This window comes from Balaenoptera physalus (genome assembly GCF_965194825.1).
Source record: "Balaenoptera physalus genome assembly, chromosome: 12".
Lineage (NCBI taxonomy): Eukaryota > Metazoa > Chordata > Mammalia > Artiodactyla > Balaenopteridae > Balaenoptera > Balaenoptera physalus.
Window position 1 is genome coordinate 91,088,325 of NC_138897.1, and position 20,268 is coordinate 91,108,592.

Genomic DNA, 20,268 nt, shown 5'->3' on the forward strand with positions numbered 1-20,268 from the left:
GTTGCTGCTCCAAGTTTTGCTCAAAATTAATTGCTGATGTTTAAACACTGAGAGACTTCAGATAAAAACAGAGAGATTAGAAGTCTGGCCAGCGAGCTCACACTCGTTACAGGGCGACAGTCAGCTATCGGAGAACAGAGGCGGGGCCCCTGTGGACACAGCCATCACTCTCCGGGTCCTCCCCGCCCCCTACTGCCTTCCACCCGGCCTGCGGCCCTCACTAGTCCCAGGAAGCACGTGCGAAATTAAAGGCCTTGATTTACACCCATTCTGCAGATGACAAACTTAAGGCCTGTAGGGGCTCAAGAACTGATCTGGAGGCCTGAGCTGAGATGCCACCCAGGGCCCTGCTCACAACACCTCGACGGCCAGCCCCTCCGTCTGCCCTTCCAGGGCCCCTGACCATCCCCCAGGGCCCTCAGCCGGGTACCGAGATTGGCACAGAAGATGCAGCTGACACCCTGTCCCCAAGACCGTCTCCACCACTTGGCAGCAGAGAGAGGCAAGTGCCTAAGCCCCACGGTACCACCTCCGCTTCCCGGGACCTGGGAGGCGGGAGGGCAGTCGGGCCAGGCGGAGGCAGAGGGAGAGGAAAAAGCACCCGCCGCCGCCAGAGGAGAAGCAGTTTGCAGCCCTACAGCTGCCAGCCGCTGAGAGGGGCGCCCATTAGCAGCTTTTATCTCCATGCCCCTGGGTGCCCGAGGCTGCCAGGAAATTCACATTCCAGCCTTTACTTCCTTAACTCCTTCCAGGCGGGGCTCCCTGGCTGGGGAACCAGAGAGGGTGAGAGGAGTGAGGAGCACTGAAGTGGGGGGCCCAGGGCTCAGGGGGGTGGCGCATCACCCTGGTCATCGCCCCTTCCAGCCACCCACAGCGTTTGCCAGGAGCGCTGGGCCAGAGGCCTGGGGGAGTCAGCCTGGGCTTCTGCTCCCTGGGCCTGTTCCCCTACTACACGTCTAGCAAGGCCGGCCACAAGTTTGCTTCCTAAATTGTAAAGAACCGGGCAGAGGTGGAGACAGCTAAAGCCAATCCTTACCTGCTGCTGGCTTACATACCTGCAGGGATGGGGAGGTCACCCCCTCTCCTGGTGTCACCCCAGCCTTGCCTCCCTGTGAACCCACCTCAATGGGCCAAACACCCCCGCCCCTGCTCCCCCAGTCCCAGGCCTCCTTTTCTCTTGAGGGGCCAGGAGGGTGGACACACAGAAGGACCACTGGACATCACTGCACCTCAGCTCCCACATCCGTGAAATGGGAAGACACTCCTTCGCCCTGGCTCTCAACCACATGAAGCTGACAGGAGGGCAACACACTCCCATAGATTTGTTTTCTGAAGACATCTGGCTGCCCTTTAACCCCAACCATGTTTTCTGGACCCTTCTCTCTTGACCAACTCCAGAAACACCAAAGTCTGGGGTTTGGTGGGCAAGCCACACTGGAGGCGGGCAGGTTTCCGTGACTCAAGATTAACAAGGTGACGTCCCATGTGCATCCTGGGCGGGCGTCCTGAGAGCTCTCTGAGGGGGCTTCATCCGCTGGGCCCCCAGCATATGGGCGGCCCCCAGTAAACACCAAGTGACCAGATGACCAACCACCTCCAGGTCACCACTGGTCCTCTCACCTAGAGGGTCCTTCCCGGGCATCAAAGATGCCCGAGGATGGGAGGGCCGGGCCAGCCCCTGCCCGCCCACCAGCTCCTGGCAGCCGTGACGGACGACGGGACTCACCCTCGTAGGACAGCACGTGGCCCTTCTTGCCCTCGTAGATGACGTGGCCCTTGGGCAGGCCGTCCTCCCGGCTGCGGTCCAGGCGGCTTGGGCTGTCCTCACCGATGATCCTGGTGATGGTGCCCTTGTACAGGACGTCGGCTGGAGTGCCCTGGGGGTGCGGAGGGGGTGAGTGCCCGCGGGCTCCGGCCGGGGACCCCCACGCTCGCCAGACACGACCCAGCACGCGTACATGTGCACCTTCCAAATCCACACACAGGCACATGTGTGTCCGCCAGTGCACACGTGTTCACGCATGTACTGCTTCAGAAGGGCAGAGCCCACCGGAACACAACCACGCAGAACAAAGCATCAGTGATATTAATAATAAGTGCTGAACACTTTCTATACATCGACTCATTTAACCCTGGAAATAACCCTAAGTCAGGTACTATCGTGCCTATTTCAGATGAGGAAACTGAGGCACCAAGAGGCAAGGTGACCTCGCCCAGGGTCACCTGGCTAACGAGGGGCAGAGCCGAGACTGGAACCCAGGCAGTCTGGCCCTGGAGTCTGTGTTGCAAACTGTACTGTATGAATTTTACTTTCTCAGAGCCTGGATGCTGGGATGTCAGCCACGTGCCTGTGACCACGTGTCATTCCCAAAACCAGAATGGGGACTCAAATCAGGGCAGGACACCAGAAATCTTAGCTCTAACCCAGGGTTTCTCAACCTCGGCACTGTGACCTGTGGGCCAGATGATTCTTTGAGGTGGGGGCCAACCTGGGCACCGTAGGACCTTTAGCAGCCCTCCCCCCTGGGCTCTACCCACTAGATGGCGGTAGTGCATGTGACCCCCAATCTGCTCCCCCCAAGATGTGACAATCACAAATGTCCCTAGACATTGCCCAGTGTCCCCTGGGAGGCAAAATTGCCCCCGATTAAGAAACAGTGCCTTAGAGCTCCCTGTTGGGGGCTGTATTCAGGCAGAGAGAAGATAGCCACGTGGGGCAGTGTCCTGCCTTCGACTTCCAAGAACACGAGTCGGGGGTCAGAATATCAATCTGGAGTCAGACTGCTGGAGGGCAAACAGCAGGTTTACCAACAAGTTGCTGTGTGACCTTTGTCAAGTCACTTTGCCTCTCTGAGCCTCAGCCTGTACATCTACAAAATGGAGACAATCTCTGTATACGATCCTCAAAGGCACCCGTCACAGACAAGCTGTCCCCAAATCAAGACGTCTCTCTTCTCTTTCTACGATTCCAAGAGCTGACTGAGAGATGCGGCTCCAACTGCGTGCCAAGCCCTAGGCTGGTGCACTTCGAGTCTCCCCCTGGGAGCTTCTCTGCCAAGAAACATCCTTCTGTGGGGTAAGGGCAGCAACTGGCACCCCTGGCTTTCATCCCAGATCCTGGTCTGCAAGCAGGGGAAAAGCAAGACGCCCTGAATCCAGACCGGTCTCCCGAGACGTCTCAAAGCAGACGCCCTAGATAGGATCCCTTGGCCACACTTTAAAAGGCTTGTGCACAAACAGTGTAGAATAAATGGGCTTTAGTTTGGGTGATAGATAATCCAGGGGCGGGAAGCCACCTCTCTCATCAGGAGAGCCCACGGCAGGGGAGCCGGCAACTTCCCATCAGGAACGGCTCCTCCAGGGGCAGCTGATAGAAGCCCACCCATTGTAAGTCTGTGTGTGTATGAGTTTGTGTGTGTGTGTGTGTATCCGTGTGTTCCTGAGTTTGTGTGTGTGTGTAAGCCTGTGTGTGTCCCATGACCGGATTTCATCACCTGGGAGTGAGGCTGTGGGGAAGTCTGACCCTCACACATCTGGCAGCTGCCAGAAACAATCGCAAGGCTGTGAGTGCCCCACACGGCTTGGGTCACGGCCACCTGAAACTGGAGGCAGATGGGTGCCCAGGAGCCTTTAATCCCTAACACCTCTGTGAGGATGACTCAGCAAGAGACACTTTTAGCGAAGGGAAAACTGAGTCAGGGAGCGTCGATCCCCTGCCTGAGTCAGCATGTGGTGGGGCTGGGACTTGAGTGTCTGCAGCCCGGCTTTGGGCCCAGGTACCTGCGCAGCTGCCTTCTAAAGCTCATGATTTCAAAACCAACAGGTTTTAGAGAAACATGAAGCATCAGGGGCTCTCCTCTGTGGTGTGATCTGAGGCCACTGGAGCCAAAGACACCTCCCTATGGGAGCCTGTGGCCTGAAGTTCCACCATTCACGTGCGTGTGTGTGTGTTGGGGGGACGGGTTGTGCGTGTGTGTGTGTGTGTGTGTGTCTCCAGGCTCCCCTTCCTCTGGCACAGCTGGCACAAAACGCTGGGTCCACTGCTTACTGGCTACACGACCTTGGCTTTAATCTCTGGGCTTCGGTCTTCTCATCTGTAAAATGGGCTGACCTGGACTCTGTGCTAACGTAAACCATCCTGTCTGGAGCGGGTGGAAGGGCAGGAAAAGAAAGCCCGAGGAGCTAAGGACCCCAGGAAGTGGGGGGACCGCCCTCTGTGGTCCACCAGCCAGGGAGGAAGGAGAGGGTTACACAGGCCCTGTGTACACTAGGAGCCCTGAGCTCAGTTCTGAACCCCCAGTCCTGACACTGGAGGGGCAGGGTGGTCCCTCTGCAAACCCTTGGATGGGGCAGATGTCACCAGCCGATCCCACACTCCTTTCTGCGGAGCTGGATGTGGCCGGGATGCCAACTCCAGCCGTCAGCCTGTCAACACCACGAGGTCAAGGTTGGCACCAGAGGAAACCTCTGTTCTCCAGGACTGAAGTCACAAAGGCGAGGGTTACGGCAGCACGGGGGGAGCCACAGTGGTGTGGGCGGGCTCAGCTGAGCTGCAGAAGCGTCTGTCCACTCACCCCCTTGAAGGCGGGGCGTGTGCAGACTCCCTCACTGGCCCCCAAAACTTCGCTGACCTGAACGCCTCCTGTTCCCTGCTCCAGGCACCATGGACACTCGCTGGTCCTGGTGTACACCAGGGACCCTCCCACCTCTCCGCCTTTGCACATGCTGTTCCCTGGGCCCGGAATGCTGATCCCTGAGATTCCTGCAGGGCTCACACCTGAGAGGTCTCCCCGGCTCGCCTGTCTCTGCGGCCTCAGCAGCCCCAGCCATTCTCAATCGCAGTGTTCTACTCAACTCAAAGCACTGGCTACTCTGAAATCACCTGCTCGGTTTTTACCTGTCTGCTTCCTTCTTCTGCTACCCTGCCAGCTCCTTGGGGCCCTTGAGTTTTGTGTTTTGCTCAGCACCTAAAGTGCCTGGCTCCCAGGCTCACGGAATGAGTGGGCACCCCCAGGAAGCCGCCCCATCTACTGAGGCAGATGCTGAGCAGAGATGCTGGGGGAATGGGTGGGCTGCCCACTGCTTTGTCCACAGTCAGGGCCACGTCTGGAGACACTGCTTGCTAGTCCCACCCTGGTCCCTCGTGCCACGGCCCCAGGACACCTACATGGGTGATGGAGCCGCGGTACGTGACGGGGCTCTCGGAAGGCACCCGCGTGCTGGGGATGCCCTTGGTGATGCTTCCTCCTGGAACCGAGCCCAGAGACGTCCCTGGAAGACACGAGACACGGGCTGAAGGGGTGTCTGCAGCCCCTCCCCAGGCCCCAGTCCCAGAGCCACCCAGACTGTGCTCCTGGTGACCCGCAAGTCTGCCCCACCTCCAGTGTCTCAATGCAGAGGGTCCCCCTGCCCCTAAATGGCGAAGTAGACAATTGCGAAGAGAGGCTGCTGGACCCTCTGGGAGCTGCAGCTTCTTAGCGGGTTTTGGATGAAGGGTCCCATTCCTGCCTCGACCCTCCCAGGGATGCAGGGGCGGCCGCCGGGGGTGAGCCTAGCTCACATGCCCTCACCTCTCAGCACGGACGTCTCCTGAGCCGTAGGTACCCCCAGGCTCTCCGGTGGCCCAGCCTGGCCCCGTGGGGACAGCTGCTCCTGCTTCACTCCGCTGAAGGGCGCTGGAGATGGGTGAGAGCAGTGAGCCGAGCCTCTGGACAGGGATTCAGAAGGATGGCCGCCTCCCTGCCCTGTCCAGGGGCTGAGAGACCTCCCCGCCACGCTCGGGCCAGAGTCCCTTAGGGTGAACTGCCCTCCCTCAAGCCCCCAACACAAACAGTGGGAGCCAAGCCTGGGCCATCGAGGTTGAGGGGCCCTAGATCCTTACCCAGCTTCTTGGGGTCCATGGTGAGGGGCAGCCCCATGGTGATGGGGCCCACGGGGGCCTTGGCATGCTCTGAGTACGGGACGTGGAGCTGCACAGACATTCCCTGTGGGAGCAGAGGTCGTGGGGTCACAGAGGCCTCAACCTGCTTTTACGAGGGCCCAAGAGGAGGGGAACCTCAGGATCACACACGGGTCCGAGAGGCCTGGGGCCTGAGTTCCGGTCCTGCTGCCCCTCTGAGCAACTGTGAACAAGTCACTGCCTCTCCTGAGCCTCAGTGCCCTCACCTGTGTGGCGGTCACCATGACCCGGTTTAAAGGAAATGGTGCCCACAAGCGTCTGAGCAAAGCACATGCCTTGCCCCCGCCCTGCGCCACATGGGGGCAAGTCGGAGAGGTGAAGGGGCAGGTGGACCGAGGCTCACCACGTGCCAGGGCTGTGTGTCTAGTGCATGCGATTTTCTGTTTCACAGAAGGGAAACCGAGGCACAGAGAGGTTAAGTAACTTGCCGAGGGCCACACAGTCTGATCGCAGAGCCCATGCTCTTGAATGGCCCATGGAGTGACCTCCCAAGGTCCTGATGCCTCGGTCAGGCATGGGCAGCTCTGACCCAGCCCCTTGGGTGCCCGACCCCCACCCAGACACCATCAGTCCCAGTGATCACCCCCACCCCGACTTTACAGAGGGAAAGACCAAACCCCTGAAAGAGGAAGGGGCGTTCTCCGGGCACCAGGTTGCACAGTTGCTTCCGGGGGGCTGCCCCTCCCACCTCACCTGGGAGATGGCACCCATTTGCCTCTCAAGGACGCTGGGGTGCTTGGTGGAGGAGATGAGGGGCGGCGGGTTGGAGATGGTGGGTGGGCGTGGTAGGACGGGCCGGGCGCTGTCATGGAGGCCCAGGGGCAGCGGGTGACCTGCAGGGCACGTATCTGTCCATCACAGGGCGCCAGGAGTGGTCAGAGGCAGAGCCCCCAGGCCACTCCCCACCTCGTCCCTGTCCTGCCCAGGTGGGTGCCCGTCCACACGTGCCCCCACTGCTCCTCCCGTCTCTGCCTGATGAGCCGTCTGCATCCTTGGTTCAGACACCACTACCCCAGGGAAGTCTCCCTCCACGCCCCCCAACCCAGGCCCTGGCCCAAGCCCCTCAACTCTCCCCCAGACTCCTTAACTGGTCTCCCCGTTCCCCTTTTACCCTCCAACAGTCCATTCCTCTCACAGGAACCAAAGGGATCTTTTTGGAAAGTCTACTAGTTCACATCCTCCCCTGCTATGAACCTTCTATGGCTCCCCACTGCTCCCCCAGGATAAGGTCTTAGCCTCTGACACAACTTTCAGGTTCACCTGACCTGGTGCTTATGGTCTCCCCAGGCTCACTGGGCACCAAGCTTCTACCATGGCAGCCTGATTCAGTGTCTCAAGCTTCGCCTGCTCTTTCCTGCCTCCGGACCTTTGCACATGCTGTTCCTCCTGCCTGGCATATCTTTCCCTGTTCTTCTCCTGGCTCTTTTGGCCCACTCATCCTGCAGGATCAGCTCTGCTTAGGATGGCCTTTGCTGACATCACAGCCCTTATTGGCCCCTGGCTACGCCCCTTTGATTGCTGGTGGGGCCTGGCAGGGCTGGAGAACCCAGGAAGGATCTCGAATCCAGCCTGACTAGATTTGTACATCAAAGCAGGCCCCGCCCTCCTCACACTTTTCTCTCCACCTGCCCGCTGTCCACCTCGAAGTCCATGGTGGAAGACAGAGCGCCCACTCTCAGCCTGCCCCTCACCGGCTCAAGCACCTCCTAGGGCGCCCCAGCACCAGGTGCTTCAATTGCAATCCTGTAGGTTTCTCACGTCTCACCGGAGCCCCCTTCCCCTTCACCGCCCAGACCATCCCTCCCGCCAGGACCCTGAGAACCTTCTGCATGCAGTTCCGAGTCAGTGCACACAGTTGGTGCCCAATGATTGCATGCTGGCTGACTCGGCAAGGAGGCCAGGCTCGGGTGAACTACTCACCAGGCGGTGCGTAGGAGAAAGCCAAGGGGTCAGGGGCGTGCGGAGAGGCCTTGATCACCTCGCGAGGGGGCACAGGGAAGGGCAGGCCTGACGTCCAACACGAGGGATCCGTGGGCAGCTTCTGGCCCTCAGCCGCAAAGGCCGGGAAGAACACGGGCTTCTCTGCTGAGGGGCAAGGCAGGGCAGTCAACCACACCCGGCCAGACCTCAGGCCCCCAGCCCTGGCTGCCCTGCTCAAACAAGACCCCCTGTGCCTTGCAGCGCCGGCCTCGGCCAGAGGAAGGTCCTGGCCAACAGTGATGGAGCCCCGCAAGTCTGCAGACCGGGCACCATGCTGACTCCTGTGATGTCCTGTCAAGCACGGATGTGCCTCGGGCTTGGGCTGGGCTTCTCGGCGGCCCCTGATTCCAGCGCTGGAATCCCCCAGGCACTTGCCCGGCACCAGGTCAGCAAGGGGCCTGGACAAACCTCCAAACCAGGGGGCTGCAGATGGTGGCACGGGGCCTACCCACCGCCCGATTCTGTGTGTACACTTGTGCTGGAACGTGGTCACGTCCACCCGTTTATTTATCGTCTGCAGCAGAGCTGAGGAGTTGCGACAGAGACCGTCTGTCTGGCCCACAAAGCCTAAAATATTTACTATCTGGCCCTTTCCAGAAGAGGCTCGCTGACCTCTTCAGATGACGAAGGCGGTCAGAACAGTTTGCTATGATCTACGTACGTGTGCTCCCGCCAGCACGGCTACGGCCCGGATGCCCGGGATGACAGCGTGCACATGTCAGCCCGTGCGCCGAGCATGTCCCACGTCCAGGGGCTGGGCTGGGCGTTTCGAAAGCGTGAACTCAATGAGCCTCCTTGCAGCCTCGGGAGAAAGAGAGCGGCCGGGCCCATTGTGCTGAGAGGGACCGGAGCACGGACACATCGACGGACTTATCTAAGGTCACCAGCAAATATTTGGCCAAGTCAGGATTTGACCACTGAACCTCCCGGGCGCTGCAGCTGCAGATAACATGACGGCGGAGGGAGCCCTCCCACGGGGGTTCCGACTAAGTGCTCTGCGTAGACTGACTCGGTTATCCTCGCAACACCCTTCAGGGAACTGACGAGGATTATCCCCAATTTGCAGATGGGAACACGGAGGCTCAGAGAGGTGAAGTCACCTGGTCAAAGGCCCACAGCCAGCAAGGGGAGCTCTGAGCCCAGGTGGATGGGCTGCAGGCTGTAACCTTCACCTTTGCCACACACACTGACCACAGCAAGAGGAGCAACGACTGGCCCTGGATTCTCAGGCCTGGGGACAGCCCGCAGACACGGCCAAAGGCCAGGCCGTCTTCACGGTGTTCTCCCGCTGGCCACTCACTCTGCTGAAATCGGTCCTAAGCGCCAAACCTCTTCCTGGAGAATTGGTGTCAGGCTGGAGGACCGATGGTGGCGGGGGTCGGGGGGGGGTATGGTGGGGAGGGAGAAGTAGCCAGCTGATAACAACGTGGGAATGCCGGGCCTGGGATGGGAATGGCAGGCAGGTGTCATCCCTCGGGCCACCTCCAGATGACAGAGGGAGGCTCTGAAGAGCCAGCACGGCGAGCAGGCGCGCGCTGGCAGCGCTGAGAGCCACCTGCTGTGGGCACAGCAGGGGGGGTGGAGGCGTGCGTGCCGCACATCCTCCGCTTCTCTCCTGGGAGACGGCGCTCCCCCCGGACCTGTGCGCCTGCTGACGTGGGGAGCCCGCAGGAGGGGCCGCAGATGCGGCGAGTAACCCGGGGCGGGGATTCTCATGCTCAACCAACCCCCAGTGGAGGCGCCCCCCCAGGGCCTGCACCGGGCCCGGAAATTCCGCGCACGCCCCGGACCTCGCTCGTCCAGCCACCCGACCCTGCGCGTGCCTGGGCTGCTCTCTCCAGCTCCGCTCCGGCTGCCGTGGGTGGGGGCAGGGGCGGGGGGGTGGCCTCCGGTGCTGGAAGGGAGATCTGGGGCCCGGCCAGGATGGGCCGGCGGCCGAGAGCTTGGAGAGACAACCTGTTCCTCCGGCTGGGCCCAGGGAGCCCGAGGGATGGGTGGGCGGAGCAGCTCCACGCAGGAACCAGGCGGCAGGGGAGGCTCCTGAGCGACCAGAGAGGTCGGTCGTGCTGGGTGTCACGTTCATGCACGTGCCTACGGATGTGCTAGCTGCAAGGCAGGCCTTGGTGCCTGATGCCAGGTGCCCCGTCTCCTGTGTGGAGCGATTCCAGGACATGGCGCGGCCCTCCGCCGTGCCAACAGGCTGAATGCCAGACTCAGAAAGCACAGGTGGTGGCTCACCTTCTCCCAGGACAGGGCCTGTGACCCATCCCAGCAGGCCCTGCCTGGCCCTGTGTGGTGTCCAGCCACCCAAGTATGGCCCAGCCCGGCTCAGATCTGGCGCCGGCCAAGGCTGTTTGGGCCCCTGACACTGCCACGCAGCTATCCACCCTGGGCTGGTGCCCCAGCCCTGGAATGTCCTTCCAGAGCCAGACCCCACGTCTCACGCTACACTCTCGTCCAGAGAACCCCAGCCCCACCACAGGGAGTCCCGGTCCCAGCGTAGGTGGCTGGCAGGGTCCCAGGAAGAGGCAGACGTTCTGCTTTCAACCCCACACTCGGGTTCATCAGCAGGTCCCACTCTTTGCCTCTGAAACAAAATCCCAATGCCGCCCTTCATGGTCACCCGCACAGTCCAGGCTGCCACCATCGCTGGCCGGGAAAAGCACCGTGGCCTCTTGCATCTGCCCACAACTCCCTGCCGCCCTTCCTCGTCAACAACGGCCAGAGAGGCAGAGAGAGAAGAGATCTTTCTAAAATAAAAATCAGATTGCCTGACCTCTCCCCAGTCCCCTACACACACACACACACACACCCTTAAAATTCCTCCAGCAAAGGCTTTTTCTGCACCCAAGACAAAATCCCCACAGTACCATGGCCTACGAGGCCCTACGCGATCTGGTTCCCCATCTCCCTGTCCCACCTCCTATCCTACCCCCTCCCCAGCCACCACGACCTCCTGGCAGCTCCGCCAACACACCAAGCTTGTTCCCGCCCCAGGGCCTTTGCACGTGCTGCTCCCTATGCCTGAACGCCCTTCCCCCCGATCTTCCCACGACTGCCTTCTCCTCTTCACGGAGAGCCTTCCCTGAGCCCCTCATCACCCCTTCTGCTTTGTCTCTTTCGCTGCATGAACCAGCCTAAGGTCATCTTGCTTCCTTACGTGTCCCCCCGTTTAACGTCCTCTTGAACAAACAGCAGCTCCTCGGAGCGGGAACTTCATCCTGCTCACTGCCGAACCCCCGCTGCCTGGCACGGTGCTTGGCGATCGTGGGTGTTCAACCAATGTCCTGGCCCCGTGGCCACAAGCTGGCCTGTGCGCCAGCCAGGATGCACGCCCGCCCGTGTGGGTGGCATCCCAGACTTCCTGCAGCAGGTGAAGGCGGCAGGCAGGGCGGGCTGATCAGCGGGGGAGTGTCTGGCGGGCCCTGTCACCTGTGAAGTGTGGGGCTGGCCTCCTTCGGGGACATCCCTGTTCTTCGTCCTCTGGCACACGGCACCGCCCTCAGGGAGGCTCAGGGCCGAGGGCCGCCCGGCTTTCTAGAGAAGGCGGGACGCCGTACCAGAGGCGGCCGGGGGTGGGGACGCAGGTGGCCCCGGCTGCCCACACCTGTCCCTGGGCTGCGTCGGTCAGGGAGGACGGCCTGGGGTCCTGCTGCCCTCAGACCCCTAGAGCAGCCCGCAGGAGCCTGGGCTAGCCCAGCGTCGGGGGAGCCTCTGGGGGGTCGGCCCCTGGTGCCTGAGATGTGCCAGGCTGGTCTGGGACGGGTGTCCCTTTGGGACACAGGCTTGAGACTTCTTGGGCCCGGTGCGGGGGTGGGGCAGAGGCAGAAGATCCAGAGAACGAGAAACCATTGCCCCACCTGTCTCCTGACCTTGAGCTTCACGTGGTGACAATAAAGCCTGCCCCGGGCAGTTGCTGCAACACAGCTGCTCAGGGAATCACCCCACTGTCTCCCCAGTGAACCCAGCGGCCTCGGCCTGGAGTAAGGTCAGGGTGAAAGCTGGAGGGGGCAGTGTTTCCTGCCCAGGCCCCAGAGTTGCTGCCAGCCGGTGCTGAGCCCCATGGCTCTAGAAGCTCATGTGTGGACTGAATCACGTGGAACCAGAAACTGAGCCATAGACATGTGTTCGTACATGCACAGCGCTTTTGAAGATTTTGAGAAGTTGACAATGTTGAGAAATTCGAAGACTTCACATGAAAAGGTGGATTTCTAGCTTCTCTGGAAGAACAACCCCAGGCCTGTATCGCCACATGGTGACTCTCGGCTGAAGCCAATATGCGCCCACTTTAGAAAGAACAGGAGTCTCCAGCTGCCCCAGTGCCCCCCCCAACTGCCTCACTCCCCCATGTTTCGCTCATTTACTTCGCCTGCCCGGCCACTGCAGCCTTGGAGTCTGCAGCAGCTGCTCTGCACACAAAGGCCCCTTACGCCCACCCACCTGCCCCCTCTCCCCCACACTCCCTGGGCCACTGACACACACTCACCCTCCTTCTCAGCAGGAGGCACAGGGCTCCTGCTTTTGCCTCGAGGGCTGCTGCCGGGCTGCTGGGGGCTGTCGCTCTCCGGCTGCAGGTGCTGCGGTGGCGGAGGAGCAGGGGCAGCCGGCTTGGGGGGAGCCGCGTCCTCCCGGGGGGGCTCGTGGGCTTTGGTGACCTGCTGAGGGAAGCCGGGAGGAGTGACCACCTTCACAGGCCGTCCGTCCACAGCTCGCAGAGATCAGGGACGGCCTTCCAGGCCCCCTGCGTGGGACCAGCCTGGAAACTGAGGCCCGGGGGGAGGCAGCGACGTGCCCAAGGGCACGCGGCTTGAGGGCCAGGAGGGTAGGGCTTTGCACAGAGTGTAGAGGGTGTGCCCGCCCATTCCAGCTGCCCGGCCGTGGATGGGGGAGCCCCCGTTACCCTCCCCACCAGCCCCTTCCCCCTTCCCCAAATCGCTCCGGGTCTCAGAGGGATCGGGGCTGACCAATGGGACCGGGCCCGGCCTTGGGGAGTGGGCAGCGTAGCTTGGCGCACCTTGTGCCCCTCACTCGGAAAGCCCTGGTCAGCTCAGAGTCTTTCAGCCCAGAGCCCCCAGCTGCATTTGAAGGCCAGGCCCACCTCCTCGGAGAGGGATGGCTTTGGCCACGACTGAGCCATCACGAGTAAGGGGCACCTCTGAGGGTCCTCCTGCTTGGCCTGGAGAAGAACCTTCCAGCTCCCCTCTTTCCCCCAGCGAAAGGCCTCTCGGTAACTGTGGGGCGCCACCCTCCGCTCCGAGGAGCTGTGACAGCGGGTTGTGGGGAGCTTTCTGCGAGGTCTGGGCAGCTCTGGAGAACCCTCGGCGGGCGGGGGTGGTGAGAGAGGCCAGGGCGGACACCCCGCCGCCTCCACGGGGCTTTCCCCAGGGAACAGGAGACGCGGGCAGAGCCAGGCTGCAGGTGCCAGCGCCCCACCTGCCCGGCCAGATCTACCGTCCCCCCAACAGGAAGTGGAGGTCGCAGGGGCTCGGGGGCCGCGGCCTGGCTCGGCGGGAGTCCTGGGGCGCGGGAGGTGGGCCCGGGACTCACAATCGGGGGGATGGCGGCCGCCCGCTGCTTCAGCTGCTTCAGGTCCAGCGGCTTCTGGGGCGAGGCGTTGGTCCTGGCGTCGCTGGTCGGGGTGAGGAGGCTGGGCCGTGGCGACAGGAGCCTGTGGGGGAGACCAGCGTCAGGCCCACGGGCTCCCGGCCTCCTGGCTCCAGCCTGGATGACGGGGCCGGAGGGGCTGCCAGAGAGAGGCGAAGGTCCAGGATCACGGGGCCCAGGAGACCTGGGGTCACATTGGGTCTCCTCCCTCCCTCCTCTGGTCCATGAAGGCCCCACAAGGGGCCAAGACCCCTCCCACCCCAGCCCAGAGGCCCAGCCAGGATCAAACACTCTTGAGACAGCCCAAGGCAAGGAAAGCCCCAGAGAAACCCACACTCAGGGCCCGCACCACGCTCGGCCCTTTGGAAGCTGCCAGAAAGGCCAAGAATCAACCAGCTTAAGGCTTGGGAGCTTGGGAGGTTCAGGGAGACTATCCATCACCCAAGTAGGAGAGGCTCAGGGGCCAGGGTAGGACCTGGGGCATGGCACTGAGAGGACCCTGCTATTGGAGACTGGAACTGGGGAGCCCCCACTCAGCCCGAATGCAACCCGAGATAATGGGAATCTCGCCTGACACTGTTTGCTGAGGCGCTAAAGCAGGCGGGTACAGGCTCTGCATGGAGGGGCTGGTCAGCGTGTACACGGCCCGCCCAGCAGCCCTAAGTGGGGCTGTGGTGCTGAGCAGGGCCTGCAGGTGCCTCGTCCTCTAAAGCAAGGTCACGTCTGTCTGCTGCTGACATGCAGAATGGGGCAGCGCACCTGCACAGGGTGCACGGTGGGTGTGTCGGGGCGGGGGGGTAGTGGTGGGGGCTGAAACACGGTGGGATGCCGGCGACAGGGTCACTCCAGTGTAGAGCTGCAGTGTCTGGGACACCGGAGCAGAGCCTGCCCTGGGGTGTGGCTCCAGAGCTGCTCACGGGTGTCGCCTCCTTCAGGGATTTCCAGAATGCGCCAGAACTGACCACAGTGCCCTGCCACAAATCCCCGTCTGCCTCCCCAGCTGGCACGAGGGTCTCTAGGGCAGGAGCTGGGTCTGCTGCAGCCTCAGAACCCCTCACCCACCCACCGGGGCTGCCTGGTTCCTGCCCAGCTCTCGGTTCCCTCCTGTGACCCGCACTTGTTGAATACACAGCAGGCCTGGTGTTGTGCTTGGGGTGCATGGTTGGAGACCCAGAAACCAATGTCTGCTTGCAGGGTGCCAGAGCCGGCTAGATGATCAAACGGTACACACAAAGGCATTGGCCGTGGGCTGGATTCAGCCAGAGGGCAAAACGAAGGCCAGGTCCCCAAAGCCAGAGGGTCCTGTTGGTGCAGCCCTTAGTGTGTACTGTGACCATCCTGGCTGATGCCACAGGCAGACTGCAAGCACAGCCACTGCCTTCCAGGTAAGAGCCATGACCACCAGGATGCAGCTCACGCCACCCACTGCTGGCTGCCAGACGCCCAGCAAAGAGCAGACCACGGCTGCTTCCTGCAGGTGGAGCAGGACGGACGGGTGACGTGCCGCTGAGGTGCCCTCTGCTCTCTGCAGTGAGACCATGGCCGGTGACCGGGACCACAGCCCGTGACAAGCCAGTCCCGAGGGCGCTAACCCCCTGCCCGCATCTGCCACACACTCAGCCGAGCAGAGTCAGTCTCGGCGACGCCCACTGGCACTGCCCGTGGCATGCAGGTGGCGCCGGGCGCAGAGGTCGGCCTGACTTCTCCGTGCTCAGCTGGTCTCCAGGGTCCTCCCGACCCAGCTCACCCTCCCTGCCGTCCTCACCTCTCTCGACCTCTCCAGATCCTGCTTGCGCTCCGAGGACCACCTGAGGCCTCTCCTGCTGTGGCTGCCCGTCCTTGCTCCCCTGGACTCAGGCCCAGCCCCATTTTGCCCACCACCCTCGGGCCAAGGCACCCTGACCAGGTCCGAGAACTGATGTCATCACCCGTCCTGCCTTCCCCACCTCCAGATTCAACTGTCACCAAACACTGCCCCACACGCCCGTCGCAACTAATTATCAATGTCCATTTAAACCAACTTGCATTTGTAGACTTAAATTTAAGATGAATATACTGCAGCCACTTTGGAAAACACTCTGGCGGTTCCTCAAAAGGTGAAACAGAGTCACCGTAGGATCCGGCAATTCCGCTGCTGGGCATATACTCGAGAGAATGCAAACACACATCCACAAAAACACTCGTCCATGCAAGATCACAGCAGCCACTATTCACAAGCGCCAAAAGGTGGAAACAACCCAAGTGGCCAAAAACAGATGAATGGATAAACAAAATGTGATATATATATATATACAACGGAATATTATTCAGCCATAAAAGGATGAAGTGCTGACACAGGCTACAACATGGATGAACCTCAGAAACATGGTGCTGGGTGCAAGAAGCCAGTTGCAAAAGGCCACGTACGGCACGGTTCCATTCATACGAAATTCCCAGAAGAGGCAAATCCATAGACACAGACAGAGAAAACAGATTAGCGGTGACCAGGGGCTGGAGGTGGGGGATGCGGGATGACTGCTAATGGTCTGGGGTTTCTTTCTGGGGCAGTGAAAACGTTCCGGAATTAAACAGTGGTGATGATTACACAACTCTGTGAATGTACTAAAAACCACTGAACTGTACACTTCAATGGCTGAATTGTATGGTTTGTGAATTATGTCTCAATAAAGCTGTTACAAGGAAAAGATAAAGAATATACTATTTGCCAGCCATGAAGTCAAGGGTTTGTTATATTAACTGTACTGTTTCTACAAACAATAAAGTAATAATGTTATACTATTATTTGCTGTATAAATTACTCTAAAATGCAGATTTTAAAGTTAAAATATAAACTTTTATGTTTTTGTAAATATAATTTTATAGGGACACAAAATATGCTTTCATAATACATATAAAATAAGCAAAGTGTCTGTGTCTCACTCTGATTGTCAGCGAACTAGGACCTCCTACTCAGGCCTGTGTCCTGCCTCGGTTTCCCGGTGGCTTCTCGTCCAGGCAGGGGGCAGTCAGATTGGAGGGGGCAGGGGTCGCCCTCGACTGCTCTCAGCAGGCACCAGCTGGGGGCGGGACGAGCACAGAGGTCCAGACCCCTCTTTCCTGAGTCCCCCCCTAACCCTCACCCAGCAAGGCAGGAGCTCAGTGGGGACTGCGGCCATGGGCACAGCACTTCACAGCTGACGAGATGACAGCCTGACAGCTCACGGTAAAGAGGGCGGCATCCAAGAACAAGGGTCTGGATTCAGATCCTCAACAAGCCCAAGGGTCCTGAGCTCCCCCCACCGGGGAGCGGGAAGATGCCTGGTGCTCACGTGGCCCCCAACCCCCCTCATCCCGCATCCACGGTGGGCGAGAACCACCTCCAGGAGGCCTCCTCGTGGCAGCGCCCTCCCTCTGTTCTCTTTCCTTTGTTTTCTTGGAAGACAGGGCTTTTATTTTCCTCCCTGGAGGCCTGGGCAGGGTAGGGGCTCTCGGAGCCTGGCACTGTGCACGTGACCCGGGACAGGCGGGGGAAGCCAGCAACTTGGCTGAGAGCAGCCAGGGCCCCGCCCCCCACCCCGTATTCAGGGCTCTGGCTCCCAGTTCAAATCCCACCTTTGGTCGTATGACTTAACCAGCTGTGCCTCACTCAGTTTCCCCCCATCTGTAAAATGGGTATGAGAACAGTCGCTCCCTCCGAGGACTGTCCTGTGGGTGGAACACGGGAAGCCCCGAGAACAGCGCCTGGCGCTGAGCGGCTCGGGCGCCTTCCCATTCCTGTGGTTTTCCTTCCCACCCTGGAAGACCAGGGCTGGGGGAGGGGGAGGGGCCACAGGGGACTCTGGGTCCTGCAACAGTGCGCCCCCTCTCTGCTGAGCCCCCCCTTCCCCAGCTTTCTCATTATCACTGGGCTGGGATAGGTGGGACCGTGAACAGTGTCCACACAGACGAAGTCATGTTACTCCCCTGTGCTCCCAGGATAAAACTGCACTCCTTCCCTCGACCCCGGGGCCCTGTGGAGCCAGGTTGGGCCGGGTCCCTGCCCACCTCTGTGACCTCCTCTCCTGCCTTCCCCTCTTCCCTTCACTCGCTCCACACTCAGCCACAGGCCTCTTTGCTGTCTACTGAACATAAGCTCATGTGGCCACAGGACCTTTGAACTGGCTGTTCCCACTGCTGGCTTTCCGTCCATGTCTCACACTACGTGTTCTGGTCACCCTGCGATGTCACCTCCTCAGACAGGCCTCCTTGACTGCCCCTCCCACCCCCCCACCCCCAATCTCTCCACCATCCACTTACCACACGAGCATTCCCTTTATTCCATTACCGTTCCAGTTCCGCACTAGTCACCCTCACTAAGATGTAAGCTCCCTGGAGCCAGGACCCCATCTGTCCTGTGCCCGGCACCCCTTGAGCCCAGGATGGCGCCTGGCACACACTGGTGCCCAGTTAATCATTTACGGAATAAAGAAATAAAGGAGAAAATGCTGTTACATTCTTTCAAAGTTCCAGGGGCTCAGCAGAAGACGCCACATTCCAGCCTCCTCTTGGAGTGACCTCTGGGGAAGCCTGAAGCAGTTCCAAAGTGCCAGGCTGGCTCGTAACTCCATTATCCTGACAAAAAGCCCATAAGCCAGGATACCCACACCCATCTTATACGTGAAAACACTGAGGCCCGGAGAAGCGACTTTCTGAAGGCCCAGCCCTGCCAGAAAGTGCCCAGGCACCTTCTCTGGGAAGTGGAACAGGCGGGGGCCGGCAAGCTCAAGGCTCCGCAATCAAAGCCAGTATCTCTGGCTGTGGGCCAAGAAAACTCCCAGGTGGAGCTGCCTGGCAGAGAGTGAGGGAGAGTAAGAGCAGGATATGATCTCCCCTCCCCAGGTCGTCCGGGCACGGGCCAGAACGAGAAGCATCTTGTGTCTGTCCAGGGACGCCCAGTTCACTGCGCCGGGACTGCCAGGTGGGAGGGAGGGCTGTGGGCAGGAGGCCAGGACCGGGGGTCGCCTGGGGGCCCACCCATCCCGCCGGCCCTCCCGGGAGGCGCTGGCTGCCAGGGCGCGCTCTGACGCATCTCGCCTGCGTCCTCCGGCGCCTGCCTGGCCCTGTGTGGCTGTGGCCGGGGGAGGGGAGAGGTCAGGAGGCTGGCCTGGGTCCAGCCTCACCCTGAGGCCGGGGGACTGGCCTCGGTCACAGAGGGTGTGACAAACCAGGTGTCCTGACTCCCAGCCCAGGGCTCCTGCTCCCGAGGGATCGAATGCTGGACGCTCAGGCAGGAAGAGTGGATGGAGGCCAGACCCAGCTGGGGGAGGGAAGGACACGTCCCTGGGCGGGGCTGGGGTGGGGAGCAGCTGAAAGTCGGCTGCGGGGCTTCAGGCCTGGCCCGAGAGGTCCAGGCGGGCTCTCGGGATCCAGGCCAACCCAGCGAGCTGTCCAGCCCGTCAGGCCGTGTGCACCCAAAACACAGACTCCGGGAGGCCGCTTATCAGCGTGGCTGTCCCATGAGCTCAGCACTCTTCCCACTAAGAGCAGAAACATGTGTTTCCATGACTCTGTCCCCGCGACCAGCGGGAGTGGGGTGGGGAGCCGCCCGCCCTGACCCCATTACCCAGGCGCAAAGAGTGAGCCGAGTGGCCAGACCCTGGCCCAGGGCCCTCCCGGGCAGACCGAGCCGCCACGAGCACTGTTTTCCAAGCTACGCCCTCTGGGCAGGAAGCTCAGGGCCTCTGCGCCCTCAGAAACCTGTTGGCCAGGCCTTTGCTCATCAAAGGGCCACACAAGCGGGGTGAGGGTCCCGCCAGGGACCCCCGGGCGCAGGAGGCAGAGGACGACGTGGCTCACCGGCTTTTGTGGACCGTGTGGGGACCCAGAGAGCTCTGACCAAGTCCGAGTTTCATACGAAACGTTCTAGAAAAGTTGCCATTTTCGCATGCCCCAAGGTGAATCATGGGGCAGAGGAAACGGCTCCTGGTGAACAGGTCGGATTTGAAAGTCAGATTTTCCTCCCTCTCGTGCTGCCCAGAACTTTTCCGAGAGACGTGAGAGGAGAGAAAACAGACTGCACTGTTTTCAGTCAAAATAAAACTGGCCGGCCTGCCTCACTAAATTCTTCAAGCCGTCCAGACGTGAGCGGGAGCCGATCTCCGCAGCTCTGCCCTCCGCTGCCCACGTTTGGCCCTAAGTGGGGTCTGTGAGCTTTGGCTCTGGTCGGGGGTCTCGGGGACCCTCCGCGGGCAAAAGAGGAACCAGCAAGGATCCCGGAATCCGCCACTTTCCCCCGTGTCCACCGTCACCAGCCTCACCAGCCCCTGGGACGTGGCCGCTGCCGCCTTCCAACCCGTCTGTATCCCTGTGACCCTGTGGCCCCCGTTAACCCCCCGCCCCCTCCCAACACACAGCGGCAGGTTTCAGAGCCTGAGACATACCCCAGCTCTCTCAGGCTCTCTCCCTCTGAGGACAAAATGCAGCCGCCACTCAGCCAGGGGGGTCGCACGCGGTGGGCTGGTCTGCTGACCCTGCCTCCTCCCAAGCTGCCCCGCCCCGCTCCACCACTCAGGGCCTGGACCACGCAGGCTCAGCCCCACCCCGGGGTTTTCGCACTTGCTGTTCCCACTGTGTTGAGGGGAGAATTGCGTCCCCCAAAATACGTTCAAGTCCAAACAGCCAAGTACCTGTGAACGTGAACTTCTTTGCAAACAGGCTCTTTGCAGATGTGACCAAGTTAAGATGAGGTCCTTAGGGTGGACCCTCAC

General features: G+C 60.9%; 1 protein-coding gene across 27 annotated transcripts in view; it reads right to left on the bottom strand.

Annotated features, from left to right (window-relative positions):
* NCOR2 (nuclear receptor corepressor 2) overlaps positions 1-20,268 on the bottom strand; it is a 222,354-nt gene that overhangs the window by 21,613 nt on the left and 180,473 nt on the right. For 13 of the 27 annotated variants that reach the window (XM_082418134.1, XM_082418153.1, XM_082418139.1 and 10 more), the window contains 8 exons: positions 13,487-13,607; positions 12,426-12,597; positions 7,880-8,044; positions 6,653-6,807; positions 5,882-5,984; positions 5,571-5,675; positions 5,168-5,271; positions 1,727-1,877 (listed from right to left, as the gene is read on the bottom strand). In XM_082418134.1, coding sequence (XP_082274260.1) covers positions 1,727-1,877; positions 5,168-5,271; positions 5,571-5,675; positions 5,882-5,984; positions 6,653-6,807; positions 7,880-8,044; positions 12,426-12,597; positions 13,487-13,607 — 1,076 coding nt within the window. The remainder of the gene's footprint in view (positions 1-1,726; positions 1,878-5,167; positions 5,272-5,570; positions 5,676-5,881; positions 5,985-6,652; positions 6,808-7,879; positions 8,045-12,425; positions 12,598-13,486; positions 13,608-20,268) is intronic. The other 14 variants (XM_082418144.1, XM_082418149.1, XM_082418148.1 and 11 more) reach the window with 6 other exon arrangements.